Source organism: Gastrolobium bilobum, unplaced genomic scaffold, assembly GCF_033153095.1.
Source record: "Gastrolobium bilobum isolate Gb01-03AN ecotype WA unplaced genomic scaffold, APGP_CSIRO_Gbil_v1 utg23253, whole genome shotgun sequence".
Lineage (NCBI taxonomy): Eukaryota > Viridiplantae > Streptophyta > Magnoliopsida > Fabales > Fabaceae > Gastrolobium > Gastrolobium bilobum.
In genome coordinates this window covers 171,022-191,225 of record NW_026896935.1, presented here as the reverse complement: position 1 = coordinate 191,225, position 20,204 = coordinate 171,022, and the positions used below count along the sequence as shown (strand labels likewise).

Here is a 20,204-nt window from a genome sequence, read left to right as displayed (position 1 = left end):
CATTGGTAACTACATCCCAATATTCCTTGGATCGAAGGAAATTCTCCATCAACATGCTCCAATGATCATAATGACCATCGAAACGTGGAATGGCTGCTTGCACAAAATTAGAATCTGTGGCCATGACTCTTCACTTTTTTTTTTCACAACTCAATTCCCTCACGTGTTTAACTCTCAACCTGGCTCTTGATACCACTGATAGAGAAAAATTTAAGATGCAGAAATATAACTCACAGTGAAGAGTATATAAGTGAAAGGACCCATGAACCCAAGGCCTTAAGGTTTTGGGTTGAGACATGGTGTCGGATCCACTTGCTACGGTTGGTGTAGCCTTAGCTCATTGGTGGTGGTTCCCCGCCACGGGCTTCCCCTGGACCCGCTTGACATTGGAGTTTGAGGGAACAAATTGGGTCCAGGGGAAGCCCGTGGCGGGGAACCACCACCAATGAGCTAAGGCTACACCAACCGTAGCAAGTGGATCATGTAACAGCCCCAAACCCTGTAGCATGATATTGTCCGCTTTGCCCTCGGGCTCACGGTTTTGTTTCTTGGGACACCCCACAAAAGGCCTCACACTAGAAGAAGTATCCACACCCTTATAAGGCATGCTTCGTTCCCCTCTCCAACCGATGTGGGACATTACATCCTCCCCCACTGGGAATACAGCGTCCCTGCTGTACACACCGGTCCAGGGCCAGGCTCTGATACCATTGTTAAGATGGGGGAGCCCAAAACCCATTGCAAGGGATACATCCATGAACCAAGCGATAAACCACAATAAGTGATCTGACACCATATTTTAACCCAAAACCTTAAGGCATTGGGTTCATGGGTCCTTTCACTTATATACTCTTCACTTAGCTCATTACCAACCAATGTGGGACTCATCACACTTGAATATCTCAACATTGATGTTGTTCTTCCAATGAGTTGATGGAAGATCCTCAGAGAGATTAGATTTGCTTTAGAAATAGAAGTAGTCCAAAATTAGATGACAATAATGATTAGATTTGCTTCAGAAAATATATATTAATAACATCTTGGATAGATTAGAAGGGACAACGACCCTTCTGCCACAGTAACTATTTACCGGAATGTCATCCCAGAGCAAAATTTTGTCAAAATACCACGTCGTCCAACTCGCTACAACATTGTTTGAGGCCATGTATGTGTGACATGTGTCATCATGGTATGCTTTCGGTGGTTGCCAACCCAGCGCCGCATTGTTGACTATAGACAATATGGCCGCATGTCGGTCAGAAATAAGACAGATGGCTTCTTTTTGTGTCACATGCATCTATGTCAAGGCTAAAAACCACGACCAATCATCAAGATTCTCCCCTCTTACAATCGTGAAAGCAATAGGCAACACGTAATTGTTTCCATCCACAGTTATAACAATTAATTATAGGGTCCCCGATATTTTCCATATAAATGCGTACCATCTATTTGGATAACAGACTTACAATAATTGAAGGCATCAACACATTGCTTGAAAGTACAAAACACCTTGTTGAACATCTTCTGAGATTGATCCAGCCGGTTGTCAACAAAATGATCATTGAGATCAACTTATATACAACCCGTGCTGAAAATAACAACATGTAATCCAACTACCTTAGTAGAAAAGCGTAAGATTCATCTTAATCCCTATAAATTTTGACAATTGCCTTTTGTTTAGTCTTTCATGCCTTCCTGTACGATATATGAAACCCATGATTTGTTGCTATCCTTTCTTAGATTAGAACAATTTTAACATTGGCTTCCTCCCTTATCATCTCTGCACATTGTCAAACAATTATTTATAAATAACTTTTAAAAAATATTAATGGAAATTGCGGACATTTTACATACCTAGGATCATTGTACAAATGAAATTAGAGTCCAGCTGCTTGTAATATTGAGAAAGAGTATGGTTAACATAGTTATGTTTGTTAACCCATTTGTCGATAATCTATTCAGTGCCGCCCTTTTTTACATGTGCCACCCTCTACGAACGATCGTCGTTGTGATTTTCACATACCATGAATAATCTTTTGGTATCCCTTTTAGCTACAACGGTTGTGTGATACTCTGTAATACAAAATTGTTTTATTTCCATCTACACATCGTGCTTGTTGTCAAACACCTGGTTCTTATACAGCTCTTGACCTATCTACCAGTTAGGTACTTGCGCAACTTCCATTGCCAGTAACTCCTGATATGGGTGTGCCAAATTGATATGCGTATAGTGACTTATTTGAGACCAAAATGGAGCACTCTTGTCTCCTGTATAAGAACGCATATGTAGCAGTGAATCAACTTTGCTAGTGAAAAATCATATTCAATTTTTTTTGAATATTTCAGGTTACTAACATGCCATTGGCGGGTCGTGCATTCCAACGATGCCCGGTGAAAGGAATTAGATGACACACAACAGTAGATGGACATGAATCGAAATCGCCCTCCACGTCGATGTCCGATGAGTCATTGTCCAGAACAACACTTTCATCCACTTCTTTGTCGGAGTTGTCCGTACGACACGTCAAAAATACTTATCCAATGCATATATTTAGGGTTTTAATGACAATCTTTATAGAATATATTTTTTAAAATTTTTATTCCGGGGAACAAAAATAGTTAGAAACAATGTTTGACAAAACCGATTTTTTTTTTGTTCCTGGGAATGAATTAATTTAATTTCTGTTATGGGAAATAAAAAAAGAAGCAATTTTTCTGCTTTTTTATTTCATGGTCCGAAAAGAGAAACACTTCTCTTTCACTCTCTGATACGCACCTCCTCTGCCTCCTTTTATTTCCAACTAGGTCGTCTTCTACCCATCATGTAAACTTCTCTTTTCCTCTCCTCTCCTTCTCTCCGTGACCCTATCTCTTCAAAACATTGTTCCTCTTCCTTCCCCTCGCCCTCCCTCTTGGTTATATTTTTTATGAAAAAAGTTGCAAAATCTCCCACGGATTCGTGTTTATCTCCCGTATATTTTTCTCTGTTTATATCCTAGTTAACCCTAGAGTCTCCATTGCATGCAGTGGTGAACCAAGAGTTAAACCTATTTTGATTTTGGGAACTGAACAATGAACCCTAATTTTGACCCCTTTTTTTTGTTTAAATTCTTTCATCTTTACAAATCGGTTACAATATTTTCTATCATAATTTACATGATTTGATATGTTTGTTTGTCAACATGTATGGAAATTCTATGTTGTCGATTCTGAATATCCAACTAAGGATAGTTATTTGACATTATTCAAGGGAAAACGCTACCATTTGAATGACTATAGAAGGAGACAAAATCAGCCTAGATCAAGAAAGAAGTTGTTCAACCATAAGCACTTTTCCTTGAGAAATGTAATTGAATGGCCTTTTGGAGCTTTAAAGAATATCAGGAAAGGAAGCAACGGTCTCCTTCTTCAATTTTTTTCCCCTTTCTTTGTCTCATCTTCCCAATTGCTTTTGTTTCAAAATGTTATCAGAGAGAATATTAATAGTAGAGCGCTTACTTTTGATGGGTGCCAAATGGGTGATCTGATCAAATGCTCCACTGTTAGATTTTTAAAAGCTCATCTTTTAATTATTACTTGATTTATGCTTATCATATTTATCATATCGTGACGGAAGCTTGTTAGGTACATTTGAAATTCACTTTGGTTTTCATTTCTTATTTTCATTTATTATTCATTATTGTAAAGGCATAATTTTTTTCTAAACTACCATTTTTCTTAAAAATTTTTTTATTACTATTTAAGTTACTATCAATTAATTGGTAAATCAGTTTTATATCAAATTGATTTTGAATAATAATACAATGCAAAGATTTCTATTATGTCTTAATTATTATCAATTATATATATAGGTTTTTTTTATTTGAATTATTATATTTATTGCTCATCTATAATTTTAATGACACTAATTAATTATTTTTTCAATGTATCACTTGTATTATTATTTTTTTGGAAACAAAACTTGTATTATCATATTGCTACCATGGTTTATTAATATATATTTTTATATTATTTCTTCATTTCATTTATAGCTTTTGAAAATTTTATATTAACATAATTATTCTATGACTATTAATTGTTATTCATGTTAGTTTTTTTTTTTAAAATAAATTCATATTGGTTTTGGGATCTATGCAAATGGTACAACCCAAATCACCTCCAGGCAGCGAACCTCCTAGGGGAGTTTCACCTCACTTGTATGCATCTAACCCATCTCTCGATGTCAATGTGCACACACATTATACACACCATCCCTTATTTGGCTCAATTGCCCATCGTGTATAGTGATTTACAAATGACTTAACTTTCCTACCAAACTCACTTTTTCATTAATTTAAGGTTCACAACCTAGATCAAATGATTTGATCTAAAATGGTTTTTTTTTTTTAATTTGAATTTGAATTTGAAATTTATTATCAATTTGAAAAGCTTTGAAGTAGTAATGTATATAATTAATTAATTTTTTTATTAATATTTGTACCTAATAGCATTAAGAACACGTTCCGACTATTATTAGGTTACATTTTGCATTAAGAGCTATGTGGAATTTTTCTAATTTGCTCTTGATTTTTTTTAAATGGGTGTTTGAATTTGACTGCAATTCCATAATGTCCAGAAATGGTAAATACCCAACGGCAGTGGACTCAGCCAGCAAAGCCATGACTATGGTTTTCACTGTTGTCTCAATTTACGGCCTAATAGCATGCAAGCTAAGGGTTTTTTTCTCCACAAGAAATTGTGGCATCCACTTGATCATCGGAACAAGCTCTGAAGAAAGCATCTCCAACCTACTCTCTGTCACTGTTTAAAATCTATCTCATATTTGATTATTGGTCTTGATTTTTTCATGTTGTAATAGATAAAATTATCTCTTATATATATATATATAAAAATGTACGGAGTTCATATGGAGCCGAAGAGAAGAGAGAGAAAAAAATATGAGTCCCACATATTTCATATTCTTACATGTGTGTAGAAAATAAAAATTATCTTTTACAATATAAGAGATATTAAACCCTTGATTATTTTACCAACTCACACAAACTTATAGTAATGTTCGTTGGTAATAATATGTTTAAAATCCACTTGATTTTGAGTACAACATATCTAAGATTTGGCCTAATGGTGTGAAAGGCTACGCTTGGTTTGAATGGAGAATGTAGTTAGTAAAATAATATTATTTTATTATTTAAATAATAATTTGATGTAAAATAAATAATATGATATAAGTTAACCTTTGTAAAAATAGGTTTATGATTTTTTTTTTTAAATAATTTTATTATTGTAAAAACAAATTTTTTTTTAAGTCATTAGCCTATTCAATTTTATTAAACATATTAAGGAAGGCCGGATCGTTGGACCTGGATAGGCCAACTGGTCTATTACCATGCCGTCAATTGGTAAAGGGTTTATGTGGGTCTCTGTACCTCACATGATACTTTGTCAAGGATTGTGTTAAATTGTTAAACCATTGACTGATCAAAGCGGAAATTCAATGAGTCATCTACTGCAATGGCTGTCTTCCATGCCCTTAAGATAGCTGTGACTTCTGCTACAGTGTCGATCTTGCTAACCCAAGAGAAACACCTAATTCGATAAGTTATCTGTAAGTAAGTCCGTCAATGAGAAAGAATTGATGGCCTTAGTACTGGACATTCAACACCGGAAGTCATATCTTCTAGTCCGGAAAAAATCTAATATCTTTCAGGTTCACCATTTATTCAGTAGTCTTTTTTCTATAAATAAAAAAAAAAAATTCATTTCTATGTCTCTTTTTTTGATTTTTTCTCCCTCCATCCTTTCATTTTTTCTATTTTGAAAAAGGATCACCGTGATCCAGGTCCACAGAATACCTTCTCCCTAGGCTGCGAGTTTACAATCGATAAAAAAAAGTATGAAACATCATCTCTTGGAGCAAAGGATTATAATTATGGTTTGATTTAGGGATATATGTGATAAAAAATTTACTCTCATACATGGTAAAAAAATATCACAAACATAGGTAATTTTGGAATAAAACAGAGACATTGATGATCTTTTCTCTTATAATTATAGGGAAATTATAATTTTCTGTAACAGGAAAATCAATCTCTTATGCAATAGATACATGTTTTTTGAAGTGGGTCCCACTATATAATAAAATAAAAAGAAAAAATTATTAACACATTTTCTCATGAGTGTGCAGAAAAATTTGGTATCTTCTGTGGCTGAAGAAAATATAGCCCCATAATTATAACCCAAAACCAATAAAATTGGTTAGTGAATTTGCTTGGATATGAATTTGATATAGTGTATTAGGTGGAAAAGTTGAATAAAGTTATAGATGTCTTCTCTAAACGCGAAGAAGAGGAATTCCAAGTTATTGATAGAATAAATTTTGAAATTAATTATGGTTTTGAATAAGATGTTGAAAATGTGTGTCTTTTCAATACCTAATAGGTGTCATTAAAATCATGACCTTTCATGATTTTATAAATATGAAGGATTCCGGTAACATTATGATTATTCAATCCCCTATCACTCTCTAAACTTTCATTTGCAAAAATTACTTTCGTAAAGCTTTAAATCTCAAAGAATAACTTTGTGGGGAAAAAAATTAATTTATTGCTTTTTTAATAAAAGTTACGAATAAGTAGTCGTTTTAAAATTAATTACGAAAATATAACAGTCAAACCCGCCCCATAGGGGCGTGACCGGTTGGAGAGAGACACGCCCAATGTTGGGCGTGACCTAAGCGTGACTCACGCCCACATGGGGCGTGACCAAGTTGGAGAGAGACACGCCCAATGTTGGGCGTGACCGAGGTGAGAGACACGCCCAATGTTGGGCATGACCGAGGAGAGAGACACGCCCAATGTTGGGCGTGTTTCACCAGGTGCTGCCACGTGTCACAAAAGTCAATAATTTGACCGTAAAACTTTGAAAATCCATAACTTTTGATTCGGGTATCCGAATTAGGTAATTTTTTTTGATTCCACATAACTTTTCGAGATCTACGTAATGACACATAATTTGACCTATTTTATCTCTCACAAAAAATTTGAATTTACAACAATGATACCATAATTATTAAAAATGACATGACTTTGTTATCTTATAATTATTACTAAAAATAATCTAACATTTTTATAATCATGAACAAAAACTTAAAAATAAAAATAAAACGAAAAGGTCTCACTTAACTTTTTAAAATTATTCGATATTCTGTCACCGACAGATGTTAACTTTTATTACTTATAAATTTCATAAAATTCTTCATTCAAAATTTTAATATATATCTCAATAACATACATAATTAACCTTATCATAACTTACCATAATCATAAGGATCTTTATTATGAATGTTTCTAATCATAACAGTGGTTTTATGTCCATTAATTTTTGTTTAAACGTTCTTATGGTATCATTATTGTAAATTCAATTTTTTTTTTGTGAGAGACAAAATATGCCAAATGAGGTGTCATTACGTAGATCTCGAAAAGTTATGTAGATTCAAAAAAAAAGTTACCTAATTCGGATACCCGAGTCAAAAGTTATGGACTTCCAAAGTTTTACGGTCAAACTGTTGGCTTTTGTGCCACGTGGCAGCACCGGTGAAACACGCCCAACATTGGGCGTGTCTCTCTCCAACAGGTCACGCCCCTATGGGGCGTGTTTAACTGCTATATTTTCGTAATTAATTTCAAAATGACTACTTATTCGTAATTTTTTATTAAAAAAGTAATAAATTAATTTTTTTTGCCTAACTTTGTGCACAGTAAATGTATATATATACGTAGCTGGTAGACAAAACAAATACAGACTATGCATATTGAGGAAATACGGGGTTTTTTTTTTTCTTTCTCCCTCTTACATTGCTAAGTAGAAATCCTACAGAATATGTTATCTTCCAAAGAGATGTAAGACATAATTGTAGATATAACACAATAAAAAAAATAAAAAAATGATATTTCGGTTTTAAATATGATGAACAAATTACATGTTCAAAAATGCTTCATGAGCTTGTTCCATTCATAGTCAAACAACAAATGTTTTGTGGGCTTAGGCCCATTTAGGTTTTTGTGAGGGACTAGTGTGAGTGAGTGACAGTGTTTCAAAACCTAGCTTAAGCTACAACAGAAGCAACCATGGCGAATAGAAGGTGCCTGCAAGCTCTAACGCGCCAAGCACAAGCTACAAACTTTCTCTTCACAAACCCATCATCATTCTCTGTGCCCCCTTTTACAAACCCACCTCTTATCCCTAACCTTTCATCAACCCTTCTTCCCATTTTCACCAATTCCAGACCCACCTCTGCTTTTGCACAATGGTCTCACCTACGCTATTTCTCTTCCACCAAACAAGATGATCACATCAACAAAGGCAATAATGAAGAAGTAGAAGATGAAGATGATGATGATTATGATTATGACGATGAAGAAGAAGAAGAAGAGGAGGAGGAGGAAGAAGGTTTTGTTTCGGTGTCAAGGGGAAAAAAGGTGTATACGGCGGAGGAGAAGGAAGCAGAAGCAGTGGCAATTGGGTACAAAGTAATGGAACCCCTTAACAAGAACGATCAAGTTTTTAAGCCCTACGAGCCTGTTTTCGCTGTTGTTCAGGTTCAATTTGCAAACCTTGTGTGATTCTGTGTATCAGTTTTTCGTTTTTTGTCTCCTTTTTAATAATTGTGTTTTTTTTTTTTTTTGGTTTAAGATTGGTTCGCACCAGTTTAAAGTAAGCAACGGGGACAGCATTTTCACTGAAAGATTGAAATTTTGCGAAGTGAATGATAAGGTGAGTGACCATTTTGCTTGCACCTGTATATAATACCCTAAAATTAGTGTTTTGAGTATGATTGGGCTTCAGGTAGAGGGTTCTTTCCAAAATGGGGGTGTTTATGGATCATTTATTGGTTTAAACTTTAACTTAAGGATGGACTCTCGAGGATCAATGTATGACTTATATTATTATAACTTCACTGTGTATATATTCAGTTGATTTGATTTCATAATGACATGATATTGTGCTAATGATTAAGATTTAGATTATGAGCAATAACATTATTGCATTTGTTTCGAGAAATCTCTGATTGTATTTTTTCTTTCTTTTAGTGCTTGATTAAAAGATTCTATCTTAAATTTTTTGTTAAATCCAAACACTTCCTTTCTTTTCCCCCATATACATTGGCAATGATATTTTTTCATAACTAGCGTTGGATTTTTGTTTTGTTTTGTGAAATGCAGTTTTTTATTGCCCCCCTCGCAGCTTACCACTTTGATAGTTCTATGATGAACCACTCTGTTTGTGTAATTGCAGTATAATAATTATGTCAGTAATTTTCTCAAATATTAATAAGTGGCTTGTTTTCTGTGTACTAATTATTTGCTATTTTCTTTGTTATGGGATCTTTCATGCCAGTTAATTGAATATTCCATTATTCTTTTTTCCCATTACAGTTGATTCTAAACAAAGTTTTGTTGCTTGGCTCCGCTAGTCAGACAATTATTGGCAGACCCATAGTGCCAGATTCGGCTGTTCATGCTGTTGTTGAGGAACATGTAAGTGTAGAACTTCCCAATTCAATTAAATTTGGTATGCAGAATCAGCTTTCTTATGATGGGAGTTGGAATGGAATAGGTTTGGAATAGAATGATCATTCTTCTTTCAGTGTTTTCTTGCGTCGAGGTTGCAATTGATTTTCTTTCCATTCACACATTTACAATCATAATATAATGGAATCAGAATTGTGACTAAATGACATAATTTCAATTAGTTGAGAAAATTAAAAGAATTATATATTGAATTTAATTCATGCATACGCATATGATTTTCCTCTAATAGTATGATATCCTGTAAACTTTAATTGTCAGTGGCTGGTCCCCTGTTATCTGCATCCATGCCATATATTTGTCTTGCTTCTAATAGCTTTTGATATCTGTTATGCAATGATGAAATTTCGTGTTCTTTTTTGAATCACTGTATATTTGTTTTCCTTTCCATGTATATGCTTTCATGTGTGCTTATTTTTCCTTTATCCCAGGCACTTGATGCAAAGGTAATTATTTTTAAGAAAAAGAGAAGAAAGAATTACCGAAGAACCAAAGGACATCGCCAGGTGTGTTGAAAAGCAATTATTTAATAAGACCATGTTTTCATAACAAATTGTTGATATTTAACGTGCTTGATGCATGATTATCATCTTCAGGAGTTGACCAAGTTAAGGATAACTGATATTCAAGGAATTGAGAAACCGAAAAATGTATTAGCTGAAAAGCCTTCAAAAGCTGCTAAGAAGGAACGGGAAAAGGTTGCAGTTACTGCTTAAAAAGGATGTATACCCTTGGCCGTTGACAGTAATTGCTATCTGTATGTCTCAATGAGTTTTGCCAGTTGGATGCTATGTAATGAGCATAATTGTATTGCTGATAAGCTCCATTTACGTGCGCAACTTCATGTTAGGTGGAAATGGTCAACCATCTGCTAGGTGTGGTTTTGTAGGATTGATTACACAAAATTTTTCCTTTCCCTTTGTAATGCTATATTTAGTGGTTCAATGTTTGAAAATGAATTCATTCATTCTTAAACAGGTTTCATGGTCTCAAGAAATTTAGTATTTACTCCCGGATTCTATTTAGTTGAAAGCATGATACTATATCATGCATTGTACCGACTTCTGACAAAAATAAAGTATGCAAACTTCATCTTTCACATCCTGTGCAGGGAAAAACTGAAGATAAGGTGAAAAAGGATTCTTATGTGATTCTTATTTGAAGACAATATCTTGATATATCTTGACCAAAATACCAGGTCTGCATTTGTGTGTTACTGTGTACTTTGTCGAAATATTTTGCTGAAAGGATTGAAAAACGTTTCTATTAGACTCAAAAGTGGCATTGGCATAAACTCTCTTTGGACATTGCTTAATCTGGAGTTCATATTCCAAACAGACCACTTGTCAAGTTACTTTTCCCATCTCCTTCCTCTCCCAAAATTTGTCAAATTTGTTATATGAATTGATTGGTTGATAAACTAGTTACGTTACCCTTCTGTGCTAGTGTTAATATTCTGTCGAGGGGTATGTTCTCTGACTGCAGAGGATGAAGCCCCCATCAAGATTGCATATATGAATACAAGAGAAATGTCCGGTTCAGAAGTTATCCTTTAACAAAGTGTTAGCTGGCAAACATATATGCTTTGCTCTTGTGGGTAAGAAGAAAGACAAAAGAAGCCATTTATGAATGATGAATCCTTAAGGATTACACTATGTTTCGATCTGATTCAAACTCTTACTAGGCTTTGTTTAGGCAGAATGTTGACCTTTCCAACAAAACAATCAAACCCGTGTCATTGTCCATGACAAGTTACATCCAAACTTGGTATTGTTACAAAACTTTGGATAGAAACAATGACAGCTTTATATTTTTCACAATTTCCCGGTGACAACCTTAGAATTCAACCTATTCACTGCAAACATATATAGTTCTTGATTATTGCAGAGAGTAATGCAAAAGTGAATGAGCAAACATGTGTTCCCAGTTTCCCACACCATGGTTGACCTTGGACTTGATTAGGATGGGCCTCTCCACCACTTACTTGCTCATTTGCTAGACCCCGCAAAACCAATTCTGTCATAAGGCTTTCCCATCATGAGGCATGATAAGCCCGTAAACATGCTTCAATCAGTGAGTACACTCTGGATGGACCCCTGCCTCCCCCCACCGACATAAACAAACGCATGATCATCACTTTTAATGCTTTGTGTCTGGCAACTGAATAATTTTTATTTCTATGTACTTAAATATTTGTATTATAAAATACACTGATCTTTCTCATAAAAAAATAATTCTTATGCGTTAATCCGAGTATTTTTGCCTAAATGTTGAGAAAAAATTATAGTTGATGAAAATTTGAGGATGTTATTATAATTTTTAAAACTAGGGGAGGTCAATAAATTGTTTTAAAACCTTTATATAAATTATCAATATTAATAACATTGAAAATGTCCATGGTAAAGATTTTTCTCTTCCATTCTCATTTCCAACTCAAGGGTAACTTTTTTGTGTGTTGTGTGTAGAGCCGACAAAATGGGCTCGGCTCGACGGACCAATCCGCCCCATCAGCTAAACGGGACGAGACGAGCTGAGTTTTTCAATCCATCTCAAAAGTGGAGCGGGGCGAGTCAAGCTCATTTTTTGGTAGGTTGACGGCGGGCATAAGCGGATCGAGATGGATCAGTGTAAAATAGGCTTGCGTTGGCGGGCCAATCCACCAAACGGGGCGGGGCAAGGCGAGTTGAGTTTTTCAGCCCACTTTCAAAATCGAGGCGGGACAGGGTGACTCATTTTTTGGCGAGTTAATGGCGGAGTAGCCCCGCCCCGTCCAGTTTGTCACCTCTAGTTGTGTGGGGCGTTGAAATGGTTAAAGAGAATAAGAAGTGGAAGAATATCTCTTTCAATGGAACAAAGTGGTTTTAAGCGGACTAACTTGTAGAACAAAGTGGTTCTAAGTGGATTAACTTTCTAGGTCACCTATCAATCTCATTTAACTACATACAATGACTTGGCTAATAATAAAGCACTTCCGCAGCTCCCACTTTCGTTTTAATTATGATTATGCTAATGAATTTTTTGTTGCAACAGCTACTCCACTTCTTGCCACTATTAATGATATATAAAATATTTTTAAAAAGCTATAAAAGTTTGCGGTTATCTGATTTACTATTGTAATTGTTTGAGATTGCGATGAAGTTGCTTTTACATGTAACCACTATTTTGTTTTCACTGTGCACAATCTGCAGATATCCTTGCTTTTAAATTTGATGGTGCAAGTTTCATTTTGATTTAACTTGTATCGCTTCTCAACCCTTTTCTTAAATCTATTAGACAGACATGGAGCAATTATTTAGCGCTCCCGGCTCACATGACTCGGGTAAAAACAAAAGTGAAGAGAGAGAAAAAAAGAAAGAGAAGAGAGAAAAGAAGAAAGTAGAGAGAGAGGGACCGTCAAATTATTTTCCCACTATCAGAAAGGGTTTTCATTTTTAATCAACAAATAAGAGAAAGAGGGTAAACATCTAGTTTCCTTCCACGTACATACATCAAAATAAATTAAATAGTGAAATGTAATAAGGGAAAAATGTTTCTGCAGTTAATGCAGATAACTTATCTGCATTTATTCTCAAAACGACGTCGTTTTGGTATTGAAATCTTAAAAAATTATAAATATAAAGACTATTATAACCCTGAAATAAATTAAAATTACAAAAATACCATGATTTCTGCCCCTAAACGACATCGTATTGGACTTACTGTAGATAACTTATCTGCAGTAACTGCAGAAAAAGCGAACCCATGTAATAAAGTCGTACCAACCGCATAATGTTTTATAAAATGTTTTAATGTTTGTTATGTTATAAAAGATAAATGTATTTCTTATACATACATAAAAGTACGCGGGGCTCGTATTTTCTCTTTTTCTCTCTTTTCTTTACATTAACACACGTAGGCCTCACACATTTTCATTTATGCATAGGAGATAAAATTTATCTCCTATAATATGAGAAACATTAAACCCTTTATAATATAGAGTTTAATGTCTCTCATGTCATAATAGATAATTTTATCTCTTATACACACATAAAATTATATAAGGTCTATATTTTTTTCCCTCTATTCTCTTCATATGGCCCCAAATAGGTCCTATACATTTTTTTATGTAAGTAGGAAATAATTTTATCTCTTACAATATGTGAAACATCAAACAATATAAAATATTAATAAGAATTTGTGAATGAATTTTATATTTTATATTAGGGATTAAAGTTTCTCATGTCTCCTATACATACATAAAAGTATGTGAGACTCATATTTTTTCTTTCTCTCTTCTTTTCACATATGCCTACATGGGCCCCACACACTTTCATGTGTATATATGAGATAGAATTTATCTCCTACAACATGAGAAACATTAAATCCTTTATAAAATAAGGTTTAATCTCTCTCATGTTATAAGAGATAATTTTATGTTCTACACACACATAAAAGTATGTGCGGTATATTTTTTTTTCTCTTCTCTTCCTATGGCCCCACATAGGCTTTATACACTTTTTTATGTGTATAGAAAATAATTTTATCTCCTGCAACATGTGAAACATCAAACACTATAAAATATTAATAAGAATTTGTGAATGAATTTAATATTTTATATTAGAGATTAATATTTCTCATATTGTAGGAGACTAGGAGATAAGTCCATGTGAAAGGAAGAAAGAGAAAAAGAAAATATAAGCCCCACACCTTCATATACTTACCACCAACTAAATTTATCACCCTTACAACCAAATTAATCACTGTTAGATTAGAATTAAATCTAACGGTGATTAGTTACACATCATAATCTTAATTTTTTCTCTCACATCCCCTTTCTGTCTGCCTCTTTCTCTCTCTAGATTTGGAAGGTTCAATCAATGGTAGCCTTGATTCAACAATTTAGAGATCGAACTCAAGAAAACATACATGAGAGCCTCGCCACTTTTAGGCAAGGAAGGATAATTGATGAGTATATAAAACAAAAATTCTAAAGCATTTGTGGTAAAGGCTTCCAACACCCTGAAGGAGAAATGATCCGGATACTTGGGCAATATATTATTCAAACTGAGAATGTCCATGGATCCTATGAAGATTAAGAATAATAGAATATACTGCAATAGCCTGGGTTTGTCAAAGACAATGAAAAATTTGTTAAGTGGTTCATTAATCTTATTAAAAATGTATTTTTTTATTACTCAGTTCACTGATCTGGAGTGGTCTTCTGCTCAGATTTAGGCTGCTGCACCTGATTAGTTTATTTCTTCTTGCTCTTTTGTTTTGGATTTGTTGTTTTTGGGGCATTGCCCCTTTTGTTTGCCAAAAAAAAAAAGAACTAGAGAAAGACAGAGAGGGGATGAAAACCTAGAGAGGAAGGAGAGAAGATGTGAGAAAAAAAGTTAAGATTATAATGTGTAATTAATCACCATTAGATTTAATTCTAATCTAACGGTGATTAGGTTGGTTGTAAATATGATAAGTTTAACTGGTGGTAAGTATAACTCTATATCTCCTATAACATAAAAAATATTATTACCTTTATGTTATACTTTAATATACTCTCTTGATAATAGCTTATTGAACTTGAAGGTTGGACTCACCTATGTGTAAAGAAATTTTACAATATTTGTTAGAAAATTATTGAAATAACGAAGAGTAACAATAATTGAATTCTGAACCTCTTGGTTACAAAATATTTGATACCTGTCAAGTAATATATTATTCCTAAAGATTAAGTTGTTAAGTAATTATATACTAATAAATTTTTATATTATATTTTAAAAAAATGATATATAATATCATTAAAAATTTTCATGCAAGGGTATGCGGCTCCTCCGTGTGGGCATGTTTGGTGTACAATATAAGATAAGGTCTGATAGTATAAGATCTGATAATATAAGATCTGATAATATAAGGTCTGATTATATAAGACTTAATTAAATTTTAGCACTATCCAGTATTTGACATAGTATTGTGTAAGATAATATCATCCAGTATTTGATAATGCACTATATAATACTAGATAGGATAAAAATAAATATTTTTAACAAAACTACCCTTTAATATAGAATTTATATAATTATTTCAAATATGTCACATAATATTAATTTTTATAAAAATTTATTGATCAGTGTATCCAAAAAATATATTAATTTTTATGAAAAATAAAAATCTCCAATATTTTAAATTAATTTTTATTTTAATATATTAATATTAAAATAATATATTAATTCTTGAAAATTGCATTGTTCAGCAATGTTAATACATCAACCTCTTATCAGGTCTAATCGCACTCCCTTAGGCCTGATTAAGTTATACATCATTTTAGGGCATGTTTGGTGCATAGTATAGGATAAGACCTGATAGTATAAGGCCTGATTGTATAAGACCTGATTGAATTTTAATATTATCCAGCGTTTGGCACGGTATTGTATAAAATAATATATTGTATAAGATAATATCATCTAATATTTGGTAATGCACTGTATAATACTATATATGATAAAAATAAATATTTTTAATAAAAATATCCTTTAATAAAGAATTTATATAATTTTTCAAAAAATGTCATGATATTAATTTTTATAAAAATTTATTGATCAGTGTGTCCAAAATATAAATTAATTTTTATAAAAAAAATTCAATATTTTAAAAATTAATATATTGAAAAATGAATTTTTATTTTAATAGATTAAAATTAAAATAATATATAATTTTTGGTTTACCAAAAAAAATATATATATTAATTTTTGAGAATTACATTAGTCAACGATGTTAATACATCAATCTCTTATCAGGCCTTATCCCTCACCCTTAGGCCGGATTAAGTTATACATCGTTTTGATGTATTAAGGGATTATGCTGTATAAGCTTATACTATACAATGGTCACACCAAACAACTGAAAATGTCATAACGTATATTATAAGCTTATACTATCATGCCTTATATATACGTCACACCAAATATACCCTTAATGTATTAAAGGGTTCTACTGTATAAACTTATTGTTAAATGGCATCAATCACTCGTTATCTATTCCATTGATGAAGTGTATATTATATACACGAAGATACAAAGAGTACAAAGAAGGCTGTTGCACGGTATCAGCAAAATAATAACAGCTATACTAACAGCTAAACTAATCCTAAGTTGGTGCAACAATCTGATGGGATCCTATCAAATAGGTGCAGAAACAATCCTAACAGATACTTAAGATAAGATACATATCGTAACACCCAACAATATTAGAAACCTTTGGCGCCATAGTGGCGCGATTCCGCGCCAGATTCTCTTAGGCCAATTTCCAGAGTTGTGGCGCGATCTTGCGCTATAGTGGCGCGATTCCGCGCCATTTCGCGGGAAACTACTCTACCACTTATACTATATGATGGTCACATCAAATAACTAAAAATGTCATAATATATATTATAAGCTTATACTATCATGCTTTATACATCATACCAAATACGACACTAGTGTGCAAGAGGGGTTAGTGTATCTGCATATACCCCACGCTCAAGTCAATATACGTAGGGCATAGAATATGCGGAGTTAAAAATATACCTCTACGTACGGAGCCGTGTGGTGAGCACGGGAATATACCTCTGAAGACGATGATCAAGGGTGAAGACCCTTGCTTATGTATGACAACGTGAAAAGCTGACTAGGTCTGTTGGAGTGATGTGAATATTTGGATGATATTTACTGATTGTGTCATTTTCATCCTGTAATGGGAAATGGGGGGAAAAATTGTGTGAAGCAGAGGGACCAATCCAAAAGAAAGGACAACAAATCTTGATGTATTATTTGTTTATTGTCTCTAAGTAGTATTCAATTTAGTAATAGGTAATACATTTCAATTTCAAAGTTCTTTACAAATCGGATAGGTGGAGTAGTTTCTGAAATGTTTTTTTTTTCCTAATGTGGTGGTTCTAGGGAGTGACAGATAGTGGTGCATCTTCAAAGACCTTAACTCTCAAGTCAGTAAGAAGTTGAACTGAAATATATAAATATTAGAAAGTGCGTAGCTAAAGACATAACCTTGTATTCATAAGAGAGAAAAGCCGTAGATCCGTGTTTGAATATTCCGAGAGAATATAACATAGCCTGCTAAAAATGACCGACAAAAGTGTAGGATTAACATGATAATCCGGTCGTAATGGCCGACCAAAGTGTAAGATTAATATTATAATTTGGCAATTGGATTTTGGGCCACATAGTAACCCATTGTATAGTTTATGTTTCGGTGAATAAAGAAAAGGTGTAATAGTAATCCAAAAACAAACGGAGAAACAAAAGAACACAATCCTCAAGCACTACACGTACCCGATGCATCTTGCCCAGAGATGTTTTTTTATTTTTTATTTTTAAAAGTCTTTCTGAGTGCGTACCATTAGCATATTTTACTCATTAATTTATAGTTAGTCAATACTAAGGACAGACTAATCAGCTTGAGTACAAATTGAATTTAATGTTCAGAAAAGAAAAAAAAAATTCATTATTTATTATAAGGTACAATTTCATTCACATCTTATGGATAATGATTAAAAATATATATATTAATAGAGGAGCGTTATATTTACAACTTAAAAATTTTATAATCTCTTATAACTTATTTTTCACATATGATTTCTGTGAATTCAACGGTTATGATTTATTGTGCCACATTTATTATTAATTATTAACTTTTAATAAATTATAATCATTAGATTGACGAAAATTAAACGTGAAAAAATAAATTATAAAAAATTGTAAAACTTTTAGGTGATAAATATAACACTCCTCATTTGAGGGAAAAGTTATTGCATTTTTAATCGATAATTTTTTTTTTTGGCATGAGTATTACAAATAAAAAATTCAATATTTATATAATTTTTGTAAATATGTAAATTTATTCGTAAAATTTAAAACATTTTATTTTTAGAAAGGGAATAAATTAATATTTATGTTTTGTTGATAAAATTTATAGAAAATTAACAATTATTAATAAATATGATAGCCTTTTTACATAATTTTGTAACATTTTTTCCATGCATAAAAAATTATTTTACATATGGTTTGATACCATGTCAACACAAAACTTTAAGGCCATAGAATTATGTGTCTTTTTGTGCTTATATCATCCTTAATTGATTCATTTCTAATTAATACGGGACTTCGTCATTATTTACGGTTGAATATTTCCAATAGCTGCAAGATTAATACATTTGTTTTCCAACTATATCAGCTGATTTTGGAGAAATAATCATTTATCTTAGAAGATTTTTAAAAGAGTTAATTCTCAAAAATTAAATTGAGATAAATATGAGCGACAAATTTTTATTTTATTTTTATAATGCTTGGAACAGTCGAAAATGTGCATTGCACAATGTTGAAATTATTAAAAAATAAAATAAAAGTACAAGGATAAGAGTTTATACAAGAATTTTTTCACCACTACCCTCGCATGTTAGAATTTCATGTACATTGTTTATAATGCTAATACTGTTCACAATGGTTTTTTTTTAGATTTAATATTTCTGCTTTTGCGATAGAATTTTTTTGTTTCTCACACTCATATAAAAATGAGTAGATCTTATTAATTTTTTTTCTTTATTCTTTTCAAAATGGGCCAACTTATTTTTATGTGAGTGTGACGTAGAAAAAACTTCTACAGTAAAAACAAAAATATTTTTCTTTTTTTTTTGATTAAAAAAGAAGAAGACAATTCTGACCAAATACATGTCTAAAGGTCCATCTTGGTTGTGAATATTATGAAGCACTATCCTGCTAGTGGTTTTGAAATTCAGTTGGAATGATTATTTTACTAATAGTGGAGGACCAATTACAACCCTACCTTTGTTTTGCAATAAACAAGGATTTTGCTAACAAGTGGATTTCCTCTCTCTCTCTGCATTTCTCAATATCTTAATTTCCCTTTTAAAATGCAAGTCACAGTGGATGCACTAACTACTTGGTTTGAGAAAAGAACAAAAGATATTGATAAACGCTGGAAAAGTAAAAATAGATTGAGAACATTTGCTTGAGTCTTAAATTCTCAAACAAAGTGTCCTTTCCCTATTCTTGTCTTGTGAAAGATACCTTATTTCGCCTCACTAAAATTTGATCATAAACCTTCTTCAATACACAATCATTAGAATATCTTCTTAATAGCAGTTTTCCATGTCATTAATGCACTACGTGTGGTGATGATATGTAGTTTGGGAATCTTGATTTTTAGAACATAGACTTTCAAAAAACAAAATCATGATTGTATTTATTTTTTGTATTTTGTTCATTCATGTATATCCTTTGCCATCATTGCCATCAGCTCATGGTTGTTATTCTGCAATAGTGAACCAACACAATCAGAGAGCATTTTTTGTTCTTCCCATACATGCTTTTTTTTTTCTATTGTTCTAATAGAAGAACTTTTAGGTGATGTTTTCCTGCACATGCATTGTTTAATGTGGTCATTTTAAAACGTGTGCAAGCACTTCTGTGATAACTTTCACTTGTGATTATGCATTTCAGTTGTACAACATTGGGAAGTAGAATAATTCCATATGCACCTTCATCGGTTAATATCTATCTCTAGTTTTCCATGAGGGACCCGCACAAACATGCACAAACAAAACTGACACGTAAACACCCATTTCAG

At 32.7% G+C, this 20,204-nt stretch overlaps 1 protein-coding gene across 1 annotated transcript; it reads left to right on the top strand.

Moving 5' to 3' along the window:
- The first annotated feature begins 8,073 nt into the window (after positions 1 to 8,073).
- Positions 8,074 to 10,699, top strand: LOC133302851 (large ribosomal subunit protein bL21m). Its single transcript, XM_061502671.1, has 5 exons — positions 8,074 to 8,597; positions 8,692 to 8,772; positions 9,435 to 9,536; positions 10,019 to 10,093; positions 10,184 to 10,699. The coding sequence occupies exons 1-5, from the start codon at positions 8,127 to 8,129 to the stop codon at positions 10,301 to 10,303; spliced, it is 849 nt and encodes a 282-aa protein (XP_061358655.1). The 5' UTR covers positions 8,074 to 8,126; the 3' UTR covers positions 10,304 to 10,699.
- The last annotated feature ends 9,505 nt before the right edge of the window (positions 10,700 to 20,204 follow it).

Coding starts and splice junctions, on each gene's coding strand:
- LOC133302851 (XM_061502671.1), top strand. CDS start 8,127: ATGGCGAATAGAAGGTGCCTGCAAGCTCTAACGCGCCAAGCACAAGCT. Junction 8,598..8,691: donor CTGTTTTCGCTGTTGTTCAG/GTTCAATTTGCA, acceptor TTTTGGTTTAAG/ATTGGTTCGCACCAGTTTAA. Junction 8,773..9,434: donor TTTGCGAAGTGAATGATAAG/GTGAGTGACCAT, acceptor TTCCCATTACAG/TTGATTCTAAACAAAGTTTT.